At 40.5% G+C, this 20,242-nt stretch overlaps 1 protein-coding gene across 5 annotated transcripts in view; it reads right to left on the bottom strand.

Moving 5' to 3' along the window:
• Positions 1-6,544: 6,544 nt before the first annotated feature.
• PALLD (palladin, cytoskeletal associated protein) overlaps positions 6,545-20,242 on the bottom strand; it is a 275,578-nt gene continuing 261,880 nt past the window's right edge. For all 5 annotated transcript variants that reach the window (XM_054989776.1, XM_054989777.1, XM_054989778.1 and 2 more), the window contains 5 exons: positions 18,183-18,315; positions 13,281-13,488; positions 11,681-11,846; positions 11,085-11,218; positions 6,545-8,497 (listed from right to left, as the gene is read on the bottom strand). In XM_054989776.1, coding sequence (XP_054845751.1) covers positions 8,325-8,497; positions 11,085-11,218; positions 11,681-11,846; positions 13,281-13,488; positions 18,183-18,315 — 814 coding nt within the window. In that variant the 3' untranslated portion in view covers positions 6,545-8,324. The remainder of the gene's footprint in view (positions 8,498-11,084; positions 11,219-11,680; positions 11,847-13,280; positions 13,489-18,182; positions 18,316-20,242) is intronic.

Genomic DNA, 20,242 nt, shown 5'->3' with positions numbered 1-20,242 from the left:
AGTTGGTGCCCTCTCACTGAGCAAGGGTGGACTGGGAAGTTAAAATAGCCCGTGAGCCAAGCAGGCTGAGTGGTCCACTCAAGCCAGACCTGAGCTGTGCTGGCAATGATTGCTATCATCTCAACTCTGGCATCTTTCTGCACTACCATCAATTGGCAGGCCCTACAGCATTAGCAGAGCTACTAGAGCTTTGTATCACTTGCTTCTGGTTCCTCATGGTCCTCTAGATTAAGTGGCCCTCCAGGCATTTTCATGGTCAGTTAAATAGCCAGTCCACCCTTGACCTTTGGTATGCAAAGGAGGTGCTCTGTTCTTTTCCCAGGGTTCTTTCAGCCATGGGTGTCTATATTCTCCCTGTCCTGTAGACCCAGGAGTGGTAATCATTACTGTACACCCTCCAGCTAAAATTTTAAGCAGAGACTTCAAGCAAGACATTTGTAAGCCCACTAAGTAGGAGATCATCTCCTCTCCTTCCATCTCCCCCTTTCTACTGAAGGAAGGTTTTAGCATGGGCAAGAGTCTGTCTCTACACATTACTAAGTATTTAGGCACACTCAAGTGAACCTCATTTCTCGTGTCCCCCACCCCCAACTTTCCATGCATGCAATCGCACAGTCACTCTTCAATTTGCTCCACGTCAGGTGTTTGATATCAGTTCCTCCTCAACTGTTAAAAGTATTCCAGTTTCCCCTAGATCTTTACACTTTCTCACACCTTAAAGAAATGAAAATTGACACTTCAGAGGAGCCTATAGTACTTGATTTCGCAGTAAAAACAGAGTGGAATTGGTGTTTTGCCTTCCAGAATCACTTGCAGATAGAGATGGGCACGAACCGAAATACGAACCAAAATTAAGCATGAACTAGGGCGGCTCGTGGTTTACAAACCACGGTTAGTCAGATCTCATTTCTGATGAACTGCCACGAACTTTTAGGCTGGTTCATTTGGTTCGTTTTTTGGTTTGTCACTGCAGATAGTCTGGTGCCAATCAATCAGTTTCCTAGGCAACAGGGGAAGGACTTCCTGCAGACCTTCTGCTGACCTGGAAGTGACCTTCTGCTGACCCGGAAGTGATGGTTTTCTGACCTGGATGTGACGTTTTCACGAACCAAACAAACTGGTTTGTGAACCAGGGGCAGGTTTGTGAAAATTCGTGGTTCGTGGGTTGTGAAATTTGCAGAACGACGAACCACATGGATTGGTTTTTTCCGGTTCATGCCCATCTCTACTTGCAGATGCAGTCACATAAAAGGGAGCTCTGGTGAAACTGGCATTCACTTGCATTGAGCAAGAACAGCCTGTACATGAATTGAGGAAGACATACAGTCCTGCACTTGAGTGTCCCTAGGTACTTAGTAACATGAAGAGACTCTGAGGAAGCCAATGCGGTGCGTGCGTTGTGAGTTTTTGCTGCTGAAAGTAAAGAGAAGGGCAAAGAAAGACATATTATAAATGTAGTAAATATATCAATAAGCATTATGCAAAAATGAAAACAGTGAAATATATTGAGTCCTGTTGATGCCTTAATGTAGCTTAGAATCATTATACCATTTATTATAAGACATATCAGGAAATGGGGACAATGATATTTGGGGATAAAAACTTTCCTCCCACTCATTCCCTCACTCTTAACATTCGTGCAGAGAAAGGCCGTTAAGATCAGGAGTGTTAGCTCATGAGCAGATCTCCATTTCACCTCTTGAGGTCAGTATAACTTAATAATTGATAATTAAGCTTATTTTAATAGTTAGAAGTTACAAATGTCCTATATTAAATTTATGTTTGGTTTGGATTTTTTCAAGCTGATAAATGCAATGGTGCTTTAAATAATTTTCGTTATAGTTCAATACATTTTCATTTTAAATGGCAAAATTGCCTCACAGAGAAAAAAATCACTAAAGTCCTTTATATGTAGTATTCAAACTTAATAGTGTAAAAATGACTATTCCTTTCTTTTTTAAATGGAGTCATTTCATGAAGTTAACATGATTGCATTGAAATGAATAAACTAGCATGCTTTGCTCTGCAGTTCTGTGGCCAAAGTATGCATAACGCTACATAGAAAAGATCATAAGACAAAATGTAAAGTAATATTTTAAAATTCCTTGATTGCAGTTGAAGAAGTTGGAATCCAGGAGTCCTAACTGCCAAACTTCAACAGAATTGTACCCCAAAGAAAATGTAGCTTAATCCAAAAATAATCACAGAATCTAAAAAAGTGAGTTTTTTGTTAGGAGGATGGGGAGAAAAGATGAACATATCTGTACAGTATTGGCTAAAATTTGGTAATCTCATGTTCTAATGAGCAGAGCTGGGCCAGCCCTTCTGTAGTCCGCCATGCACTTCCTTTTGTTTATATGTGGCCTGAGAGATCCTAAGGTTTTGTTTGGTTCCATGATGCCATTCTGTGTTTCAGCTACCTCTAATTCTACAAAATAGAACTGGAATAAATGAGAGGCCTGAAATGTAGACAGTTGCTTAAAGAAAAACAGAAAACTGTCTTTTTAAAGAGACAGTAAAGAAGCATGTGACCTAGGTAAGTGCCCTTCCTACTGCATAAATAGATCTATATATGGATTGGCATCTATCACCCCCTTTCCATGTTAGGAAAGCTTCAGGAAGTGTTCTGCACAGCCAGTTCTGTCTACCTTTACACAGGGAGCAATTTATGAGTTTTCCAGAGACCATAGCAGAGTAAGATTCCTTTACAGCTCATCCCACCCCGTGTTTTAGTCCGCGCGATTCATTCACACATTACAAGGACAGATGGCTGGGTTCTGCCAGCTTTTTCACATCTCCCACCAACCCTCCAGTCCTTGCCCAGGTGTCTTTCGCCTGTGCTAATGCTATGATCCCCATCCTAGCCTCTTGGATTGTCAGAGGTCTCCCTCTGTATCCCACTCAAATGTTCACACTTGGGAATATAGAAGAAATGAGACATTTTGAACTCTGTCCCCCCACCCCCTTTGAACATTGTCGTTAATTGGAGGACAGGAGAAAGATTTACGCCAGTTTGGATCCCCACTGGGGGAAAAAGATGTATAAAAAAACAAAAGGCATACATAAAATTTACTACATGATCCTAAGTATAAGATGATCGCTCTACATAATTGCTGGGCATAATTGTAACTTGTGTGTGAATTTAAGATAGCCCCCTCTTTTCCTGCATAGCACATGTGGAGGGGGGAAAAACTCTAGTATTCCTTTAAGTTAAATGGGGTATTTATTTCTAAAATTGGCTGTAATCTTTTAAGTGCTTAGGGCTTGTTAGAGTTTTTTGATAGGGCATGAAGACTAGTTTGTTTGGGAGTAAGTAAAAATAACAGTATTTGTGGTTCGTCAGATTTAGAAAAGCAGCTTCCCCACACTAAGCTTTATGCTGTGTTATTGTGTCAAACCAGCTAGTCCTTACGCATTTTTGACAGCTGAATATAAATGTCCAATAAATACTGCTTTTCTTTCTATCGACAATTGTTTACCAACGATAAAGATGTTACCCCTTCTCTTTACTGGAAATATATTTGTTCAAGCAGTACCTCACAGTTTAGAAATGTTTGAATTGTGCCACTCCTATTGCTATAATGGTAAGCCTTACCTCCTACACCTTTTGAATCTTTGCTAGATTGTCACTGCCTCTTCAGATGAATTGATGGGCTTTACCAAACATTTTAAAAGTAGGTAAATACACCTCTGTAGAGTTATTTGGAATAGTTATATTTATGGAGTGTTTTCTTTCTCTGTGATTCAGTGAGGTGGGAGTGACTGAAATGTCATTCTTCCCCATTTCTTTCCCAGTTTTGGACTTCGATAACTTCCCACATTTTCCTCTATTTGTATCACATTGCTTCTGCATTTGTAAAACCACCGTGTCTAACAGCGTGCTCATGTGTTTGTTTTTATAGCAACAACTTTTTTTAAAAGCAAGCAAGGCTGTTATTTTATATTTGAAGCCTGAGTCACCTCTGCTGTGATCATGAATGTCTTGAATTAGCCACAAGGACAGTTACCCATAAATTAATAGGTAACATCTTATGACACACCAGCAGCAAAATTAACCACAAGGACACGTCATTTGAGGAGGAAAGCATTCCAGTCCCAATAAAGTTGCTATGCTGTCAAAAACAAGTTCAGGTCTCCTTACAAGTTCAAATTCAGGCCTGAAGCACGCAGATACGATTGTTAGTTTTAATTGCAGTTCTCCTTTATAGACCGAGTAGAAAGCAATCCATTTTATTTTACTTTTGGGACTATTGTGGGAGGATCAGTTTCTAGATGACTGGTTCTTTAAAATACTAATCTTAAACTTGAGTGCATTATTGTTTAAACAAACAGCTTGTTTCTGTAGGGATAAAGCTGCTGGGGGCAGAAATGCATAAGGGTTAGTAATTCTGAGAGAGGTAGAAACGTGTAAAGTTTAGCAGTTTTGAACCTTAAGAGCAAGCTACTTTTAGTTCTAAATGTTTGGCAGTATAGGTCAATGTGTCAAAATCTTAAACCCAGGTGCAGGAAGGTACTTGGGAGCAATGGGAACCAAGTGCAATAGTTTCTTGCATCCCAAGGACTTTGTTGGATTCAAGCCATTAATTTCTATTCTATTGCAGAATGTTGGGATGGGAAGTGTAAATTGGTTCTGTGAAGATTCAGTGACATCCCTGATTGGAGCCGGAAAGGGATAGCGAGGGATAGCAGCTACTCATCTGGCCCTGCCGTCTCTTTACACCATTTGAATGGCACTGTCACCTATCCAGAGGAGTTAGCCATGTTAGTCTGTAGAAGCAAAATAGAAAAGAGTCCAGTAGCACCTTTAAGACTAACCTACTTTACTGTAGCATAAGCTTTTGAGAATCACATGCATCTGACGAAGAGAGCTGTGATTCTCAAAAGCTTATGCTACAGTAAAGTTGGTTAGTCTTAAAGGTGCTGCTGGACTCTTTTCTACTGTCACCTATGATCTTATTGCACCTGTGTGTAGAGCCCCAAAAGTGGAATGGAGCTTTGAATAGCAGGAATTGGATATGCAGTGCTTATGTGTAGGCATAATTCTTATTTCAAGTAGGGGTACCCATGGAAACTTGTTTCTGGAGCAGGATGAAAAGAACCAGAAGAGGAGGCTTTTAGAGTAGAGTACCTTGTTGTCCCACTTGCATTAGCCCTTTTAATTGAATAGTAGCTCTGGTTCTTGGGTATGTGTTCTCTCAAGATGTGCTCCCACTCCAAAGTTTATTTTCTTTACATCCTGCCTTCCAAATCAGCCCATATTGTATTATCTTCACAACAACCTTGCGAGGTAGGTTAGGCTGTGTGTGTGACTGGCTGAAGGTCACTGTCATGTCTGTGTACTTCCATGCCATAGTTCTTTGTTTGTTGTATTGCTTGTGCCACAATATGCTGAAGCTGTACCGATTACTAATTACTGGTGCTGTGTACTCTCTCTGCTCATTCATAACCATATTACAGATGTTACTTCCTTAGGACCCAGAATGGGCCCCCTCAGTTATCTTTTGAGAAATATGCGAGTCTCGGCTTGGTGTGTCTGGATAGTTTTCTCAGCTATTCCCAAATGCTGGGAACATTCTATTGGATACCTGAGATATTTTCATAACTAAGTAGATTCTCACAAGACTCTTGTAGGCTTGTGCGCCAAAACCTTAACTGTCATTTGGGGCGTGGGAAAATCAACTATAACAGAGACTGCTTGATTTGAATTGTCACTTCTGCCAAACTCCGTGATGGAATACAGACCTGAACTGCACAGACTCTAAAAAAGCTACTTCTGCTGGAACTCACATGTGTTCACTGCGGATGGGCTGGAGGGGTCAACCTGCCAGGGACTGACAGTCACCCATCAAATTTCCATGGCAGAATGGGAATTCAAACCTGAATCTCCCAGATCCAACAATCTAACCACTACAGCATGCTGGCTCATAGGACCAGTAAGATACCTGTTTTTATACCTGTAGCATATAAATGTTTTAAATAAGTAAATAAATCACTGGTTTATAGTTCTGCTATGTGACAGCAAGAGTATAAATTTAAGTGTCTTGAATAGTGTATTTTAAAACCTCATTGCTTATCAGTGGAGCACTCAAAAAATTCAGGATTTAGCGTGTTACGGTTAAATTGGCCTGTTTGCTAAACTCCTTAGCCAGCATTTCTTTATAACTAGCTCTAAGAATAATCCTTTTTCAGAATTAGTACCAGGGCTTTATTTCAGCAGGAACGCAGTGGAACGGAGTTCCGGAACCTCTTGAAAATGGTCACCAGCCATGTGACCACTTGAAAATGGCCACCAGCCATGTGACCATTTTCTCTGAGGGCAACCCGCTGAGTTCCACCACCTCTTTTTCCAGAAAAAAAGCCCTGGTACTAATTCTGAAAAAGGATTATTCTTCCATATGCAAAATCCTAAGTATATAACTCAGAAGTCAGTACCACTAATTTCAATAGGGCTTACTTTAAAATAAATGTGAGTTCCAGCCTTAATTTTTGTTTAGTTTTGAAGCTTAATTAAGTTTCCAGTATCTTTTAACAAGAAAGACACAAGTTATTGATTTGTGTAATATTTATTGATGTTAAACCCACATGATATCAGCACAACAATCCAAAGTAATAATGATTGTATATTTTTTTATAAATACAAAAAAAGAAGCAAAATGCTACTAGTGAAGCTAAACAAATAGTAGATTAGCAAGTCACATTTGAGAAGAATTGGTAAGTAGATGGTATGACGTACTTAACTAGGAGATGACAGCAGAACCTTCCATATGACAAACAGTATATGACAGTATGAATATTGAAAAAAGGCTTGTAAGTGCAGTCATAAAGCACTTGCATCAATTTGTACAGAATAGTAACTACCTCCTGTGTTAAACTTGTTAGCTGCTAAAAACCTGGTTTGTGTACTTAAACAATGAGGTGCAAAGCAATACATGTATAGCAGTAATGCAAAATATATGATGTGGTACATAATACAAAACTTTTTTAAAAAAAGTACTGCACTTGAATAACTGAGTTGAGATAAAAGATTTCAACATTTTTATTATAAATAAAGTACTATAAATGTGCTTCATATAAAGGAATACAGTGTTTTCCTTTTGTAGTAACATACTCTTGTACCATCAAAACCTTTCTCCCCAACAGACCCAATTGAAGTCATCTTGGATTTTTGAATCCAAATTGCCTAATGCAATAGCTCAGTTAGATGCAGAATTAGTCTGCAGTCTGGGAGTTCAACCATTTTGCCTTCTTCACAAGGATCTAGCCATAGGCAGGGTTGTTGTGCCTTGCCACAGTTGACAAGAACACAAAAACATAACATCTAGTACACCACACATGCAGTGTTTCAAATGTAACACCATTTTGATTACCATCGTTCTGCATTCCACTTTCTCCCATCTCTACTAATTATTTTCTATGGTGCGTGCTTATCATTTAACCTCTTATTGCAGACATTCCTTTCCCTCACTTACTGTTACACCTCTAATTGTCCTCTTCTGTGTCACACAGACCCTGGTCAATCAACTGTCTAGCATAAAAAAAAGCCTTGCCTTCAGATAACCATGGAATTTCAGAGACATGTACAACGTTTTCATCCTCTAAGACAAGTCTAGCTTTTTGCCCTATTCCACTTTAACAAATGTAACACTGTAAAACAATTCCATCATAAGGTCTATATTTTATTATTGAATTAGCCTGGCAGTCCATTTATAACTAATTCATCTGTTCGCTGAAGTCAAATTAAGCCATCTGGTGTGAAGCTTCTTTGCTCATATTAAGAACTTTTAAGGCAAGTAATTTCTTTCTACTTTGAGAACAGAAAGCTTTGTGCAGATATTAGAATTTCATTTAGATCTTTCTTCCTCCCTTTCCATTTTGTTTTATCATTTCAGTATTGCACATCAGAAAACATTGCTGATACACTTGTAGTTGTGTTGTAGCCCAAAGAGTATTCATATGTTTATAGCACCTACAAATCATAAAAGGCACTTTGTGAAAAGGTCTACAGTTTATGCGCTTTTGAGAAATCTCATTCACTTCAGCAGTTGTGAATAGGATTATTCAAAATAGTAGTTTAAAAAATGTCTGTGAAGGTGGAGTGTGTGTGTGTGTGTGCACGTGTGCGTGTATGGACTGTACACATCTATTTGATTGCTACCTACTCCAATTTGGTACATCAAGCAAGAAAGATGTTGCTGCGGTGTTCTCTATCATTTGCACTTAAAGGTGTCTGCCTTTCACATAAAGTGGCATAAATTATCATTGGTCAAGACAATGGCTTTCAGTGTTTCACTTTGAAAGAAATTGGTAGACCTGACAGCTCAGGTTTACAGATCATCACTTTCTACCAATCCAGACTGCATTGTCAGATGAACTGGGTTTGCTTCTGGCTGAAAAGCTGCTTTGATGTCTAGTCCTTGGTCAGAAAGTGCTGCATATCGACTAGCTGAGGGACGCACCTTCTTTGGCTTGGTGATCTGGGACTGTTGTTGCCATTGAGCTACAGAGAAGAGAAAGTTTGTTACTGTATTACAAGCACTATAACATCTCTGCAGCTGTAAAATGACTGGTCTGGTACATGAAGCAATCCTCTTACAGTACAATTAACGAGATCCAATAAGAGACACCTATAAATGTAGATGATGTAAATATGATATGCATCTTCTTATGCATTTATATCACATCTGGAGGAGGGATGAAATGTAAAGGGATTTCCATCTCAGTTTGACGCCATTTTCTATACACCGTGCAAACTACTAGAGCTGGATTAAGAGCAGTGATTTAAAGTGTTAGAGAGTTAATCCCATTCCCCCCCTCCCCTGATTTGTGTTGAGTTAAAGGCTGGCTAAAGGTATTTTCTCACCCCTAATAAGGTACAATTTTGTCCCACCTCCCTTCCTTAGTTCTTAAACGTGCAACATGGGTTCATGGGGAAATAACCTATAGTTTTTCTGGGCTATAGTTTTATTTTAATTTCACTAACATTACACAGTACTTAAAAATTCATTACAATCATAAATCCATGGCAAATCATTTTAATTCATGTTGCAATTGCTCTCCTTCCCTTTTAAAGAAAAAAGGAATTTTGTGGCACCTCAAAGACTTAACAGGTTATTTTAGCATACGTAATTGCTGAATTAGAATTTAACAGTAGATTTAATTGCATTAACCAGGGTTTATAGTGACACCGTTATAGCTGTTGTGAATGGTGTCACTTGTATTTTATGGCTATTTAAGCTCTCTGTTCATTATTTCCTACCTCCAGGGCTTTTTTTCAGGGGGAACGCGGGGGAACGGAGTTCCGGAACCTCTTGAAAATGGTCACATGGCTGGTGGCCCCGCCCCCTGATCTCCAGACAGAGGGGAGGTTAGATTGTCCTCCGTGCCGCTAGGCCATGTCTGGAGATCAGGGGGTGGGGCCACCAGCCATGTGACCATTTTCTCCGAGGGCAACCCACTGAGTTCCACCACCTCTTTTCCCAGAAAAAAAGCCCTGCCTACCTCCAAATCCATGTATGTATATTTGCAAATACAAGAGCTGAGCCCACATCCCATTTTCTCCAACCCCCCCACTTCTGATTTTCCTCCCCTCTCCCATTTTACTGAATTACAGACACTTCATTAATATGTAAAAGCAATTTACCAGAAGAATGAAAACACTACAATTTTACATTTTTTTAAAAAAAAGTTGATTCTAATGCTTGATCAATAAACTAAACTGTAAGTAAAAATTTGAAAAAGTCCCTTTTCTTCTCACAAGCTCCTCCCCTCCTCTGTTTCCCATCCCTGTATGTTTCTCTTGCAATGCTGGAGGTAGTCAATAGTAAATTCATCTAATTTGTATTTTCACTGATGCTTCTCAGAGGAAAATTTGGGGAGGGGGAAATCAGCAAGTTCATTCAAAAGAATTTATTTTATGCCAGTTCTTTTCATGGTTGAGTAAATAACGTGATCAACAAGTATAATGGGTAGGGCCAACAGGCTTTGTGTTACCAAAACACTAAAGACTTCAGATTGGAAGTACCACTTCTATGCCACTTCCAGAAGAAAGCGGTCTTTGTTGTATTTGGCTTTGGTTTTGGCAAAAAAAGGAGGGGGGAGAACCTGGAGAACAGGCATAGAGGAGTCCTCCACCTGAGCAGATAGGCAGTTCCCAACCGAAGAGAAACGGGAGCTGTGCTTGTTTTGGATAGTGCCTTAGTTGTTGTCACCATTCCTAAGCAGCCGCTCATCTCACCTTGTCTTTATGACTCTACATTTAGCTTAACAGCAACATTCACAGCATTCACTTTCAGCAGTTCACATATTAAGGGCTTTCCTACACATGACACTGTGCAAAACACAGGCGTTTATTGTGCACTTCACAGGGAGTGCATCAATGTAATGGATTTCTAAATGTAGCTTTGTCTCATTCACATGTTTTTGGATTTATACTTTATACAAAGCTTGAGTATGTACCTAAAAAGCAAACTCTGTGAATTGGTCTGGAGGGAATTTTGTTCACAGGCAGGCTGTGCAGTATGGCTGGCTGCCTTACAATGGCTGGAGAAGACTGATGCCAACTCCACTGCATACCTCTGAATCCAGGGAAGCTAGAAGCAATGCAGGCATTCCTTCCCCCCCCCCCTTGATGTTGGTGAGAACAGGGCTTTTTTTCTGGGAAAAGAGGTGGTGGAACTCAGTGGGTTGTCCTCGGAGAAAATGGTCACATGGCTGGTGGCCTTGTCCCCTGATCTCCAGACAAAGGGGAGTTTAGATTGCCCTCTGCGCCGCTTAGCGGTGTGGAGGGCACTCTAAACTCCCCTCTGTCTGGAGATCAGGGGGCGGGGCCACCAGCCATGTGACCATTTTCAAGAGGGTCCGGAACTTTGTTCCACCGCGTTCCTGCTGAAAAAAAACCCTGAATGAGAATATATGCAGATGTTCCCATTCAAAAGGAGGGAATAAGCCACGAACAAGAGATCCTTGAAATTCCCCTGGAAATGTAACTAGTTATGGGGGGTTGCCAAAGGATGAAGCAGCAGCTGTACATTTGGTCCAATTCACCTGAACATATGAAGCGGCCCCCAACAACAACAACAACTTACTATAGACATCCAGCCTCGCTGTGCAGGACACAATCCCAGCCTCATTCTTAGCTGACACAGTGTACCAACCAGCATCATCTTTTGTAGCTCCCTGAACAAGCAGGCAAATGTAACCATGGTTATCCTGGTGCATGCTGAACGAGAGATAAAAAGAGATCGTAAGGCAGTTATATACACTTTAATAACAACAGCAACATTTGATTTATATACCACCCTTCAAGACAACTTAATGCCCACTTAGAACGGTTTACCAAGTGCGTTATTATTATCCTCGGGACAATCACCCTGTGAGGTGGATGGGACTGAGAGAGCTCTGAGAGAGCTGTGACTGACCCAAGGTCACCCAGCTGGCTTCAAGCAGAGGAGTGGGGAATCAAACCCGGTTCTCCAGATTAGAGTCCTGCTGCTCTTAACCACTACACCAAACTGGCAAACTTTGTACTCTTATTGAAATTACATTGTGAGGACTTCCCCAGGTGCATCATTCCCTTACTAGAAATAATTTAATAATAATAATTTATAGCATAAACTATATTAACCTTGAGGTTTGGCTAGGTCTCACTGAAATTCAGAAGTGAACAGTAAATTAGTCTAACCTCACTCTGTCAGTATTGTATGTGAGTGACTCGTTCTCTTTCTTCCAGAAAATCTGAGGGTGTGGCACACCTAAAACTCGGCATTCCAGTCGCACAGGATACCCCTCAGCTACTCCGGTGTTTTGTAGCTTCTCTACAAATACAGGTGGCTTGTGTGCTTCCTTAGCTATAAAAAGCAGAATCACAAGTATTTATTTATAAAATTCCATACTTTTTTCTCGCTGACTCTTCTTGCTCTTCCTGAACGACAGGAGCACATGAAACATAGTTGCTTTGGGGAAAGGAAGCTACATAGCCTCTGCAGCTTGACAAAAAGCACAGCCTCGACACCGTTGTAATTTACAAAGAGACACAATCCATCTACAGTTAAGAACTTTCAAAGTGTCATTGATTTCACCATGAGAATCAGAGATTATGGCTACAATCACATGCATGTTTATTTGGAAGTAAATTCTGTTGGGATTCACCTACACACTTGCCAACATAAATCTTTCACAGTTGGATGGAGTGCATCTGGCTTACATATTTCCTCTTTACACAGTGACAGAGACCTTTTAAACATTACTCTTCCTCCTTGGGAACTGCTTTTCCATGAACAGATTTCTGGTTGTTGGGATAGCTTTGAAATTGCCTAGCCATGTAGGCAGGGGCTGACCACATAGGCCTTTCCCATAGAAAGGGTAGCTCCCTCTTCTGGCACTAATCTTATGCTTGCATTCCTCGTCATCTCCCACCATCTTGGTTTCCTGCTCATGGGTAATATTTAAAAGGATTCCACTGTCAAAAACAGTCGCTTAATGTAGCTACTCTAAACAAACTCAGCATCACAATCTGAACAGCCATAGATTGAATTCAGCGGAGCAAGTTACCAAACTGTGGACACAATTCACCAAATACTCCTGAACAACCCAAGGTTTGGCTCCAACTAGCTTTTCCATTGGTGAAAAAGGGTGCAAGGCTAGACTACCAAAAAAGCCATTTGGGAATTATGGGACCTATATAAACAAAAGCCATATGGGATTGGAGATTAAGAAAGGGAATTAAGTGAGGTTGAGTGAAAAAGCTGTTTGGGTCCAATCCCATATACTTTTTCATAGCACCATGGGATGTGTGTATGTGTATGTGCACACACAGCGCACAGAGGTTGTTCACCTATGTTAATGTCAATGGCTGAACTAAAGTTCAACATGACTTCCAGCTGACTTTAACCCCACTTTTCCCAAAGTCACTATGTTTAGACTTCTACACTCCAATTCTGACCCATAACATGGGGTTCTTCACAGTAGCCTTGCTTATAGGATTGTTAGGAATCAAAAATAGAGCATTTTGAGCACTTAGGAAAAGTGCTGCATAAATGTTGTGTGATTATTGTTTTTCCTGAAAACTCTGTGCAGGTCCCTTAGGGAACTTGTTTGATATTCAGGAGAAAACTAAAGGATTATGCCCAAATACTAAAATAGCCCCAGAAATTGCCATCGAGGCATCATGTGCAAAAATATCAGTGTAAGAGGGACGCCTGGCCACTTCCTCTTAATCCTCTGGTAACATAAAAGCATCGGAGTGAATCATTCCTTGGAAGAATGCTAAATGGAAACATTACCTGCAACAATCAGTTCCAAGCTGAACGTGTTCTGACCAGCTCGGTTGGTGGCAACACACGTGTAGATGCCAGCATCCCTTGCTGTGACAGGTTCGATGATGAGGGAGTGCACACCGTTTTCACGAACCAGCATTTTGTGGGAACTATCAGAACGTATTACTCTTCCATTGACTTGCCAGCTTATATCTGGAGTTGGTAAGCCACTGACCTTAAAGAATAGAACACAGCAAGAGGCTTTCAATGAGTCAAGCAGAGAGACTGGTGAAAAGATAACAGAGGTTGGTTTTACAGCCATCTTGTTCTGTTGTACCACAAATCATACATGGACCAATTTCCATCCTACTTTTTCAACTAAATCTGACAAAGACTTTAGAAGACCTCTAGGCTTGAATGGTAAAGAGCAGTCTTATTTGAATAGAAGTCCCATAACAGCATTAATGGAAAGATATTATGTGCCATCTGTCATCTTCTTACTTTTCTGCCCTTGATTACTACTAAGAGAAATTATCCTTTCACTATTTTCTCCCTGGCAACAGTATAGAAGCAAGCATTATAAAGTAACACTTTAAAAGAACACATTAGAAACACATTATTGTACTTCAGATTCCATTCCAGCTCTGCACCATATATCACTTACTATATATAATGATCAAAATGTTTTAGGCTAACCCCAGCTGGTTGAAAGGGATGTATCATCAATAATATTTCCTGTTTAGAAAAAGCTGCTTTAGCAAGTGTGCTATTTAATCTTATTACACAGAGTGGCTGAACACCCTTCAATGGTAGAATTCTTGGTTAACTCTCTTGTAAGATTTCAAAAATTAAATGAGTTAAAAAGATGGAGTATGAATTTTGCTAAAGATTTCCATTTTGCACTTCTCTACCAATGCAGGTAAATCCAAATATGGAACTTTTTTCCGCATGTGTCTTTTGTATTCAAGTGGGGTGATCTAATCCTAGTAAAATGTTAAAATGACACTTTCTCAGTGTTGCTGTCAATTTGTGTATTTCACAAAGAGGCATGGGTGCTTTCTAACTAGATCCAAACATTTATTTATTTTAGATTTTAGCTTGCCCATCATTTATTTGTATTTATTATATTTCTAGTCTGCTCTACCCGCAAGCAGGCTCAGAGCAATGCATTTTAAGCAGGCTAAATTCATGAATCAAAAGTTCATTTTCCACTAGATGCAAAATGATCATATTTTACAAAGGGTGAAAAATATGGTGAAGTCACTAACCAAGAGGAAATTCCTGTTATTTCAGGTTAGTTGAATTGGGCAATACATTTTCTTAAAATGCCAAGGCTGCATTCACAGGAGTGATTCCATTGTGAAGTCAATCTTGATTCAAATACAAAGGCCTCTGCAGTAGCAACAGAACGTCCACATTGGCCGTTTGTCCTGTAGCAGAGAGCTGGGATCTCTGGGCATTCTCCAGAACTTAACCAATGCTGGTGTAACCCCTGTGAGGTTAATGGGTTTAGCCCAGTGGGGTGGAGTCAGAAGCTAGAGGCAGGCTGCTGAGGAGGAGGCTGTTTGCTGGGGAGCTTAATAAATTATAAGCTCTTATCACCTTGAATAAGGTAATCAAATGTTGTATGTAAAATATGATTTAAAGTGGTGTTTATGTATTGTGTGTAGTTGGTGTTACTGGGGTTGTATTATTCTTTGCAGGGCTATAATTCCCAACAAGAAGCCTGAAGCCTGGGGTACAGCTGCTTCAAATGGATGAGAGAAGACTCATCATCACTTCTTGGATGTGGAACTGTTTGCCTTTTCAAGGACATTGTTGATTTGGAGTTTTTTTTTTGCATGGTTGCACTTAAGAGTTAATTTTTGTTAAAGTTGTATTTTATTAATTGTTAAAAAGTTTAAAAGGAAAAAAAAGTTATTTCTTAAAATTTTGTGAAAGTTGCTTTCTAAGCCCCAGAGAACCCATGAAATGAGAAGTTACACTGGCCCAGAACTAGACTGTCTAGGTAGCCACCACTTGGGTGCACAAGGAAGAGCTAAACCAAACTTCAGCAGCACCACGGCCACCACCACTTGTCTCCCTCCACCTATTCCTGCCAGCTCTCGTCCTTATTCCCAGAGCAGCAACAGTGGCTGCATCTCTTCTTCACAAGGACAGACCTCTGTGGGAAACTTTCTCTCCTGGCCCTTTTAGGGTTATCAACCTCTGGGTAGGGCCCAGACTAGTTCTCCTGGAAGAAACGGCAGCTTTGGAGGGAAGGCTCTGTAGCATCCTATTCCCATCGAGCTCCCTTTCCTCCCCAAACTCTGTCTTCCTCAAGCGCCATTTCCAAAGCACCAGGGATTTTCCAAGCAAGAGCTGAAACCCCTGGCCCCTTTGTGTCCATCAGCCAATACCCTCCCCCCAGGAGCTCCATGGTAGCCAAGCAGTTACAGGTGGTTGTTCCTTGCACTTCTTTCCTCTTTCAAGCACCAGGAAACTGAGAATTGCTCTACTGCTGCCCAAACTTCTTTGCTGTTTGCAGGACTGCAGCACTAGGGGTAAGTTTAGCTCATCTCCTAGCGATCTCCTTTCAGGACTTTTTTGCATGTTTTTGAAAGCAGTCATTAGTTGTGTACTGCAATAGTTTTACACCAATATACCTACTACTCCGTGCCCCCCCCTCTAAGGCACAAAGCCTGCCACTAGCAGGAAGATAGTTTCAGGTGGGTAGCTGTGTTGGCCTACAGTAGATAAGCAAAGTTGGAGTCCAGTGGCACCTTAAAGACCAACAATAATTTCTGCTTGTATCTGATGAAGGGGGATTGGCTCTTGAAAGCTTATACCCAGGAAACTCTTTGTTGGTCTTTAAGGTGCTACTGTACTTGACCTTTGTTCACTAGCAGGAGGAGTGGGTGGGAAAATAGCAGCTGCAAGGGAAGGGAAGGGAGAGGGGAAATGGCACTGGCTGTGGGCAGAAATCTGCCCCTTCCTGTCCACACTCTCTGGAAACACTGGATCAAAGCAGATTTCAGGAACACTGGAGCAAAGGTGGGGAAATTGCAGAAGGCAACAGAAGAGGCACGGGAGGATGGTGATGTCACATGGATGTTCCAAAATCCCAGCAGCCTTTTGAGAGCCAGGGCACAACAAGTCAGCTGTGAGGGAACAGCTAAAGACATACGGACATCTAAATCACATTTAATGTAGAAAGAATGAAAGTGTGCAAAAGGTATCTTTTCCAGCAGTTCGAACATGTTCCTTGGACTGGATTGATAAGAAAAAACGGGGACATTTATTTATTTAAAATAGTTTGCCCCTGCTTCTTAGCACTTAGCTCCCTAAGCGGCTTCCAGCAAGAATAACATTATACAACAGAACAGCAACTACAAACAATAACATTCCAAAATTAAACAGGAGTCCACTGGCAATTTAAAGACTAACAGAATTTATTCCAGCATAAGCTTTTGTGAGTTAGAACACACTTCATCAGATTCATAATTTTGCTGCAACAGATCAACCTGAAATAAAACAAGTGATATCCTAACAATTAAAACAGCCCAATGAAACTAGTAAAAAAGCAGCAGTAAAATCTCAAGCAGAGGAGAGGAATGACTGCAGAAAGGAGATAATGAAACAAACGAGACCCATGCAGGGACAGAATGCCGAAGCACACTTCCCCTGCCCCGTGACATTTTCAAGATCACAAACAAGCCGAAGAAAACATGTTTTTGCTTGGCACTTAAAGTTAGTGCCAGAACTGATTTAGGAATTATACCATCAAGGCACCTTAACAGGGAAAGCCTGCTTCAACTGCTCACTCACCCAACTTTCAAAGGCGTGGGCCCACAAGCCTGGTGTAGGTTGATTTTAGTAGTCAACAGGCATGGGAGAAGGCTTTCAAGGGCAGTCCCATTTAGAGGTCACGGCAGTAATCTAACCAGGATTACTTTCAAGTAATGTAACCAGGATTACTTTTGAGTTGCAATCCCCCAATTACGGAACAATCTCCTCAGGGAAGTGTGCTTGGCCCCCTCTTGACCTTCAAAGACAGCTGAAAACTGTTTTATTTAGGATAGCTTTTATCTAGCTGCTTTTTAATGTACTGGTAGTTTTTAACTACCAGTAAGCCGCCTTGAGTTCCTCTCAGGTGGAAAGGTGGCTAATAAATGTTTTAAATAAGTAAATAAAAAATAAATAAAGAATACTGACAACCTGTATTGATAGCATTAATATTTAAACAGTGTAGTTGGGAGAGAAGGCATGGAAGTAGTTGGGAGAAAAGGCATGAAAGTTTAAAAAAACACCCACTTGTTACAAACTATATTTTAAAATTTGCTTATATAGTTTGTAAGAAGAGGGCAACAAAGTAAATTGAATATTTTTTATGCAACAGAAAATTACCTGTAGGTAATTTCCCGCCATTTATGCTCAGCTCTTCCCTCATCCACCAGAAATGTAGGCACTATTTTGAAGATTTATTCCTGTACAGCCACTAGAGGGGGCACATCTTTTGCCTGTTTTCAGAACTGGTTTTATGATTATTTTTTCCTACTGCTATTTTTCAAGTAGCAACTTTTAAAAATGTATTTCCATTTCAGGAACCAATGGACTTTCAGTATGATGAAGATTGAAATAAAATATGGTCCCAATGCTACACTGGAACTCATCCTGTTCCATTTAATAAACGTTAAATCAATTAACTCAGGATCTGATTTAGTAGTCAATATATGTCAGACTTTTAATGAACTCAAAACAGTTTGCTATACATATAATAGTGATACAGGCTTCAAGCAAAATTTGTTCACTTTTAATTATTAGGCTGAATTCTTCAGTGCTAAAGTTGCCTATACGTATTTGTCAAAAGTAAAACAAGGTATAAATGAATTATAAATCACAATTGAAGGTAATCTTTATTTGGAGGTTAAAATAAAAGTAAAAATGTACCTTGCAGTCCATTCTGCAAAGTTTTCCTTCTTGAACTATCAAGTCTCCTGGGGCCTGCAGGAAATGAGGTCGGAAGAAGCGTTCCTGGATTGGTTCATTTTCATCTCCGCTGTCTCTTGATCGAGACCGAGGTCTGAAGAAAATGTACAAAAATATTCTTCTGAGTTCTACACTAACCATTTAAGCAATCTGATGAACCGCACAAATGTGACCCAGCATGGTTTAAGGAGGACTCAGTTAGGACACCAGCATACTCTCCAAGGCAAGTCCATCTTACTATGATCACTGTAATGTCAGTTGAATGCCCTCTAGAACTGGATACAACCAGTACACTGTATGTGGAGGACTAGGCTGAGATAGCCCAGGAAGACTGTAGCATCCCACACAGGCAAGTACTCGTCCTAACAAACTCCTTGTCATGTCTCTGTCATATATCAAAACTGCACAATGTTGCCGTGCTTTGTCTAAAAGGAACATACTGTGCACAGCATAGCAGTGATAACCAACATTGGCATACTAGCATAGCCCGTCCTTTTACATGCCAACAGTTATAGGTCTGGCTCACAACTTAAAAACGAACCCACCCAACTTTAGCTATACTGATTATTGGGTCTGTTTGTTGGAGGATGAATAAACCACACGAAGGGCCAAGACTATATTAGCTCCAGAGGTGGCATTAACCTAGAGGAAATGGCCACCAGATAACGGCTAACTTTGCTGGTAAAGCTGCCCATGTGGCAGGGTTAAGCAGTGAACATCTCCAGGGTGGCACAGCTTACATAGATGGCTTTCATGTTTCCTAGCAAAATTACTCTGTGGAGGTGCCACTTCGGAAAAGAAAGTGTGCCAGCACCCTACTGCAATCACACCCTTGTTGGAATAGACACCCCAACAGGTGGGATGTGCTAGACGGACATGGAGATTGAAGGAGGAGGATGGGGTTGGGGTGTGTGCATCAAGAAACTAAATAAAAGAGGTGAAAGATGTGGTGGTAGAAAGAAGGATGAAAGAGGGGGAAGGACGACATATAAAAGTTTTGTTTCCCATTACTGAGAAAGTCACATAATCAAGTAAAATTCTCTATTGTAAACAAGAAAGGCATGTTCTATGCCCCTCCCAATCATGCAGTAATGCCATGAAGAAGAAAATGAGCAGCTGTTGTCTTTCATTTTTATATGGTAATTCCTTTGTTTTAAACTTGTTTTAAACTTCAAATCTTTAGTTGCTCCAATCAAACAGACTAATAGCTGAAATAGAAGACTTGGCCCTTTTCACTGTCTTCTGTCTTGTAATTCGTCACTTCTAGCTTGGCCCACAGACAGACCTATGTTCCTTAAACCTTCCTTGGTAGAACAGAGTGATTAGCTGTCTCAACTTCAATACGGGCAAATACACTGAGCAAGAAGATGAGTAAGACAAGGGAGAGTAAAAGACAATCTCTGCATGTCTGTTAGGACATAAATTCAAGTTGAGGCTTCCTGTTTATGAGTCATATAAGGTCTGTTCTATTCTACAGACATCAAAAAGCAAGTGCTGACAGAACCTTGAAAATATGATGCGCCAGATCTTAGCAACTCCAAGATTCAAATAATTTTAGATGTATGGGGTGGGGGTGGGGGGGGCTAACACAAGACTCTGTGGAATGGTCCAGCCAAATAGATCTCTCTCTCTCTCTCTCTCTCTCTCTTGACCAAAAATGTGTGACGTTTGTCCTGTTGCTGGGGGGAGGGGCACAACCCTGCCAAAATGAAACTTTTAGTTTCAATGTGAGATACTTAAATGCATGAAGAACTCTTCCAAGTTCCACTGAAAATATATGGCATTCAAAAGTACTTCGCCACTTTGGCCCGATCAGACTCATCATTACTGCTTCTCCGGGCTTTCTCTGTTTTTCCTCCTAGATCTTTGTGCCCACTAAAACCTCTTTTTTCCCTGTCTTTTAATCATCTACATTTGCCAGTCTCTCGCATGACCAAGCATGCAAATACATTAACTTATTTGCATTGTGCAAGCACACTACTGTCTAAAAAATTCCGATAAAAACCCAAACCTAGTTTTTG

This window comes from Eublepharis macularius, chromosome 10 (assembly GCF_028583425.1).
Source record: "Eublepharis macularius isolate TG4126 chromosome 10, MPM_Emac_v1.0, whole genome shotgun sequence".
Taxonomy (NCBI): domain Eukaryota; kingdom Metazoa; phylum Chordata; class Lepidosauria; order Squamata; family Eublepharidae; genus Eublepharis; species Eublepharis macularius.
Note: the sequence above shows the minus strand (reverse complement) of the source record. Positions and strands in the feature narration are given on the sequence as shown.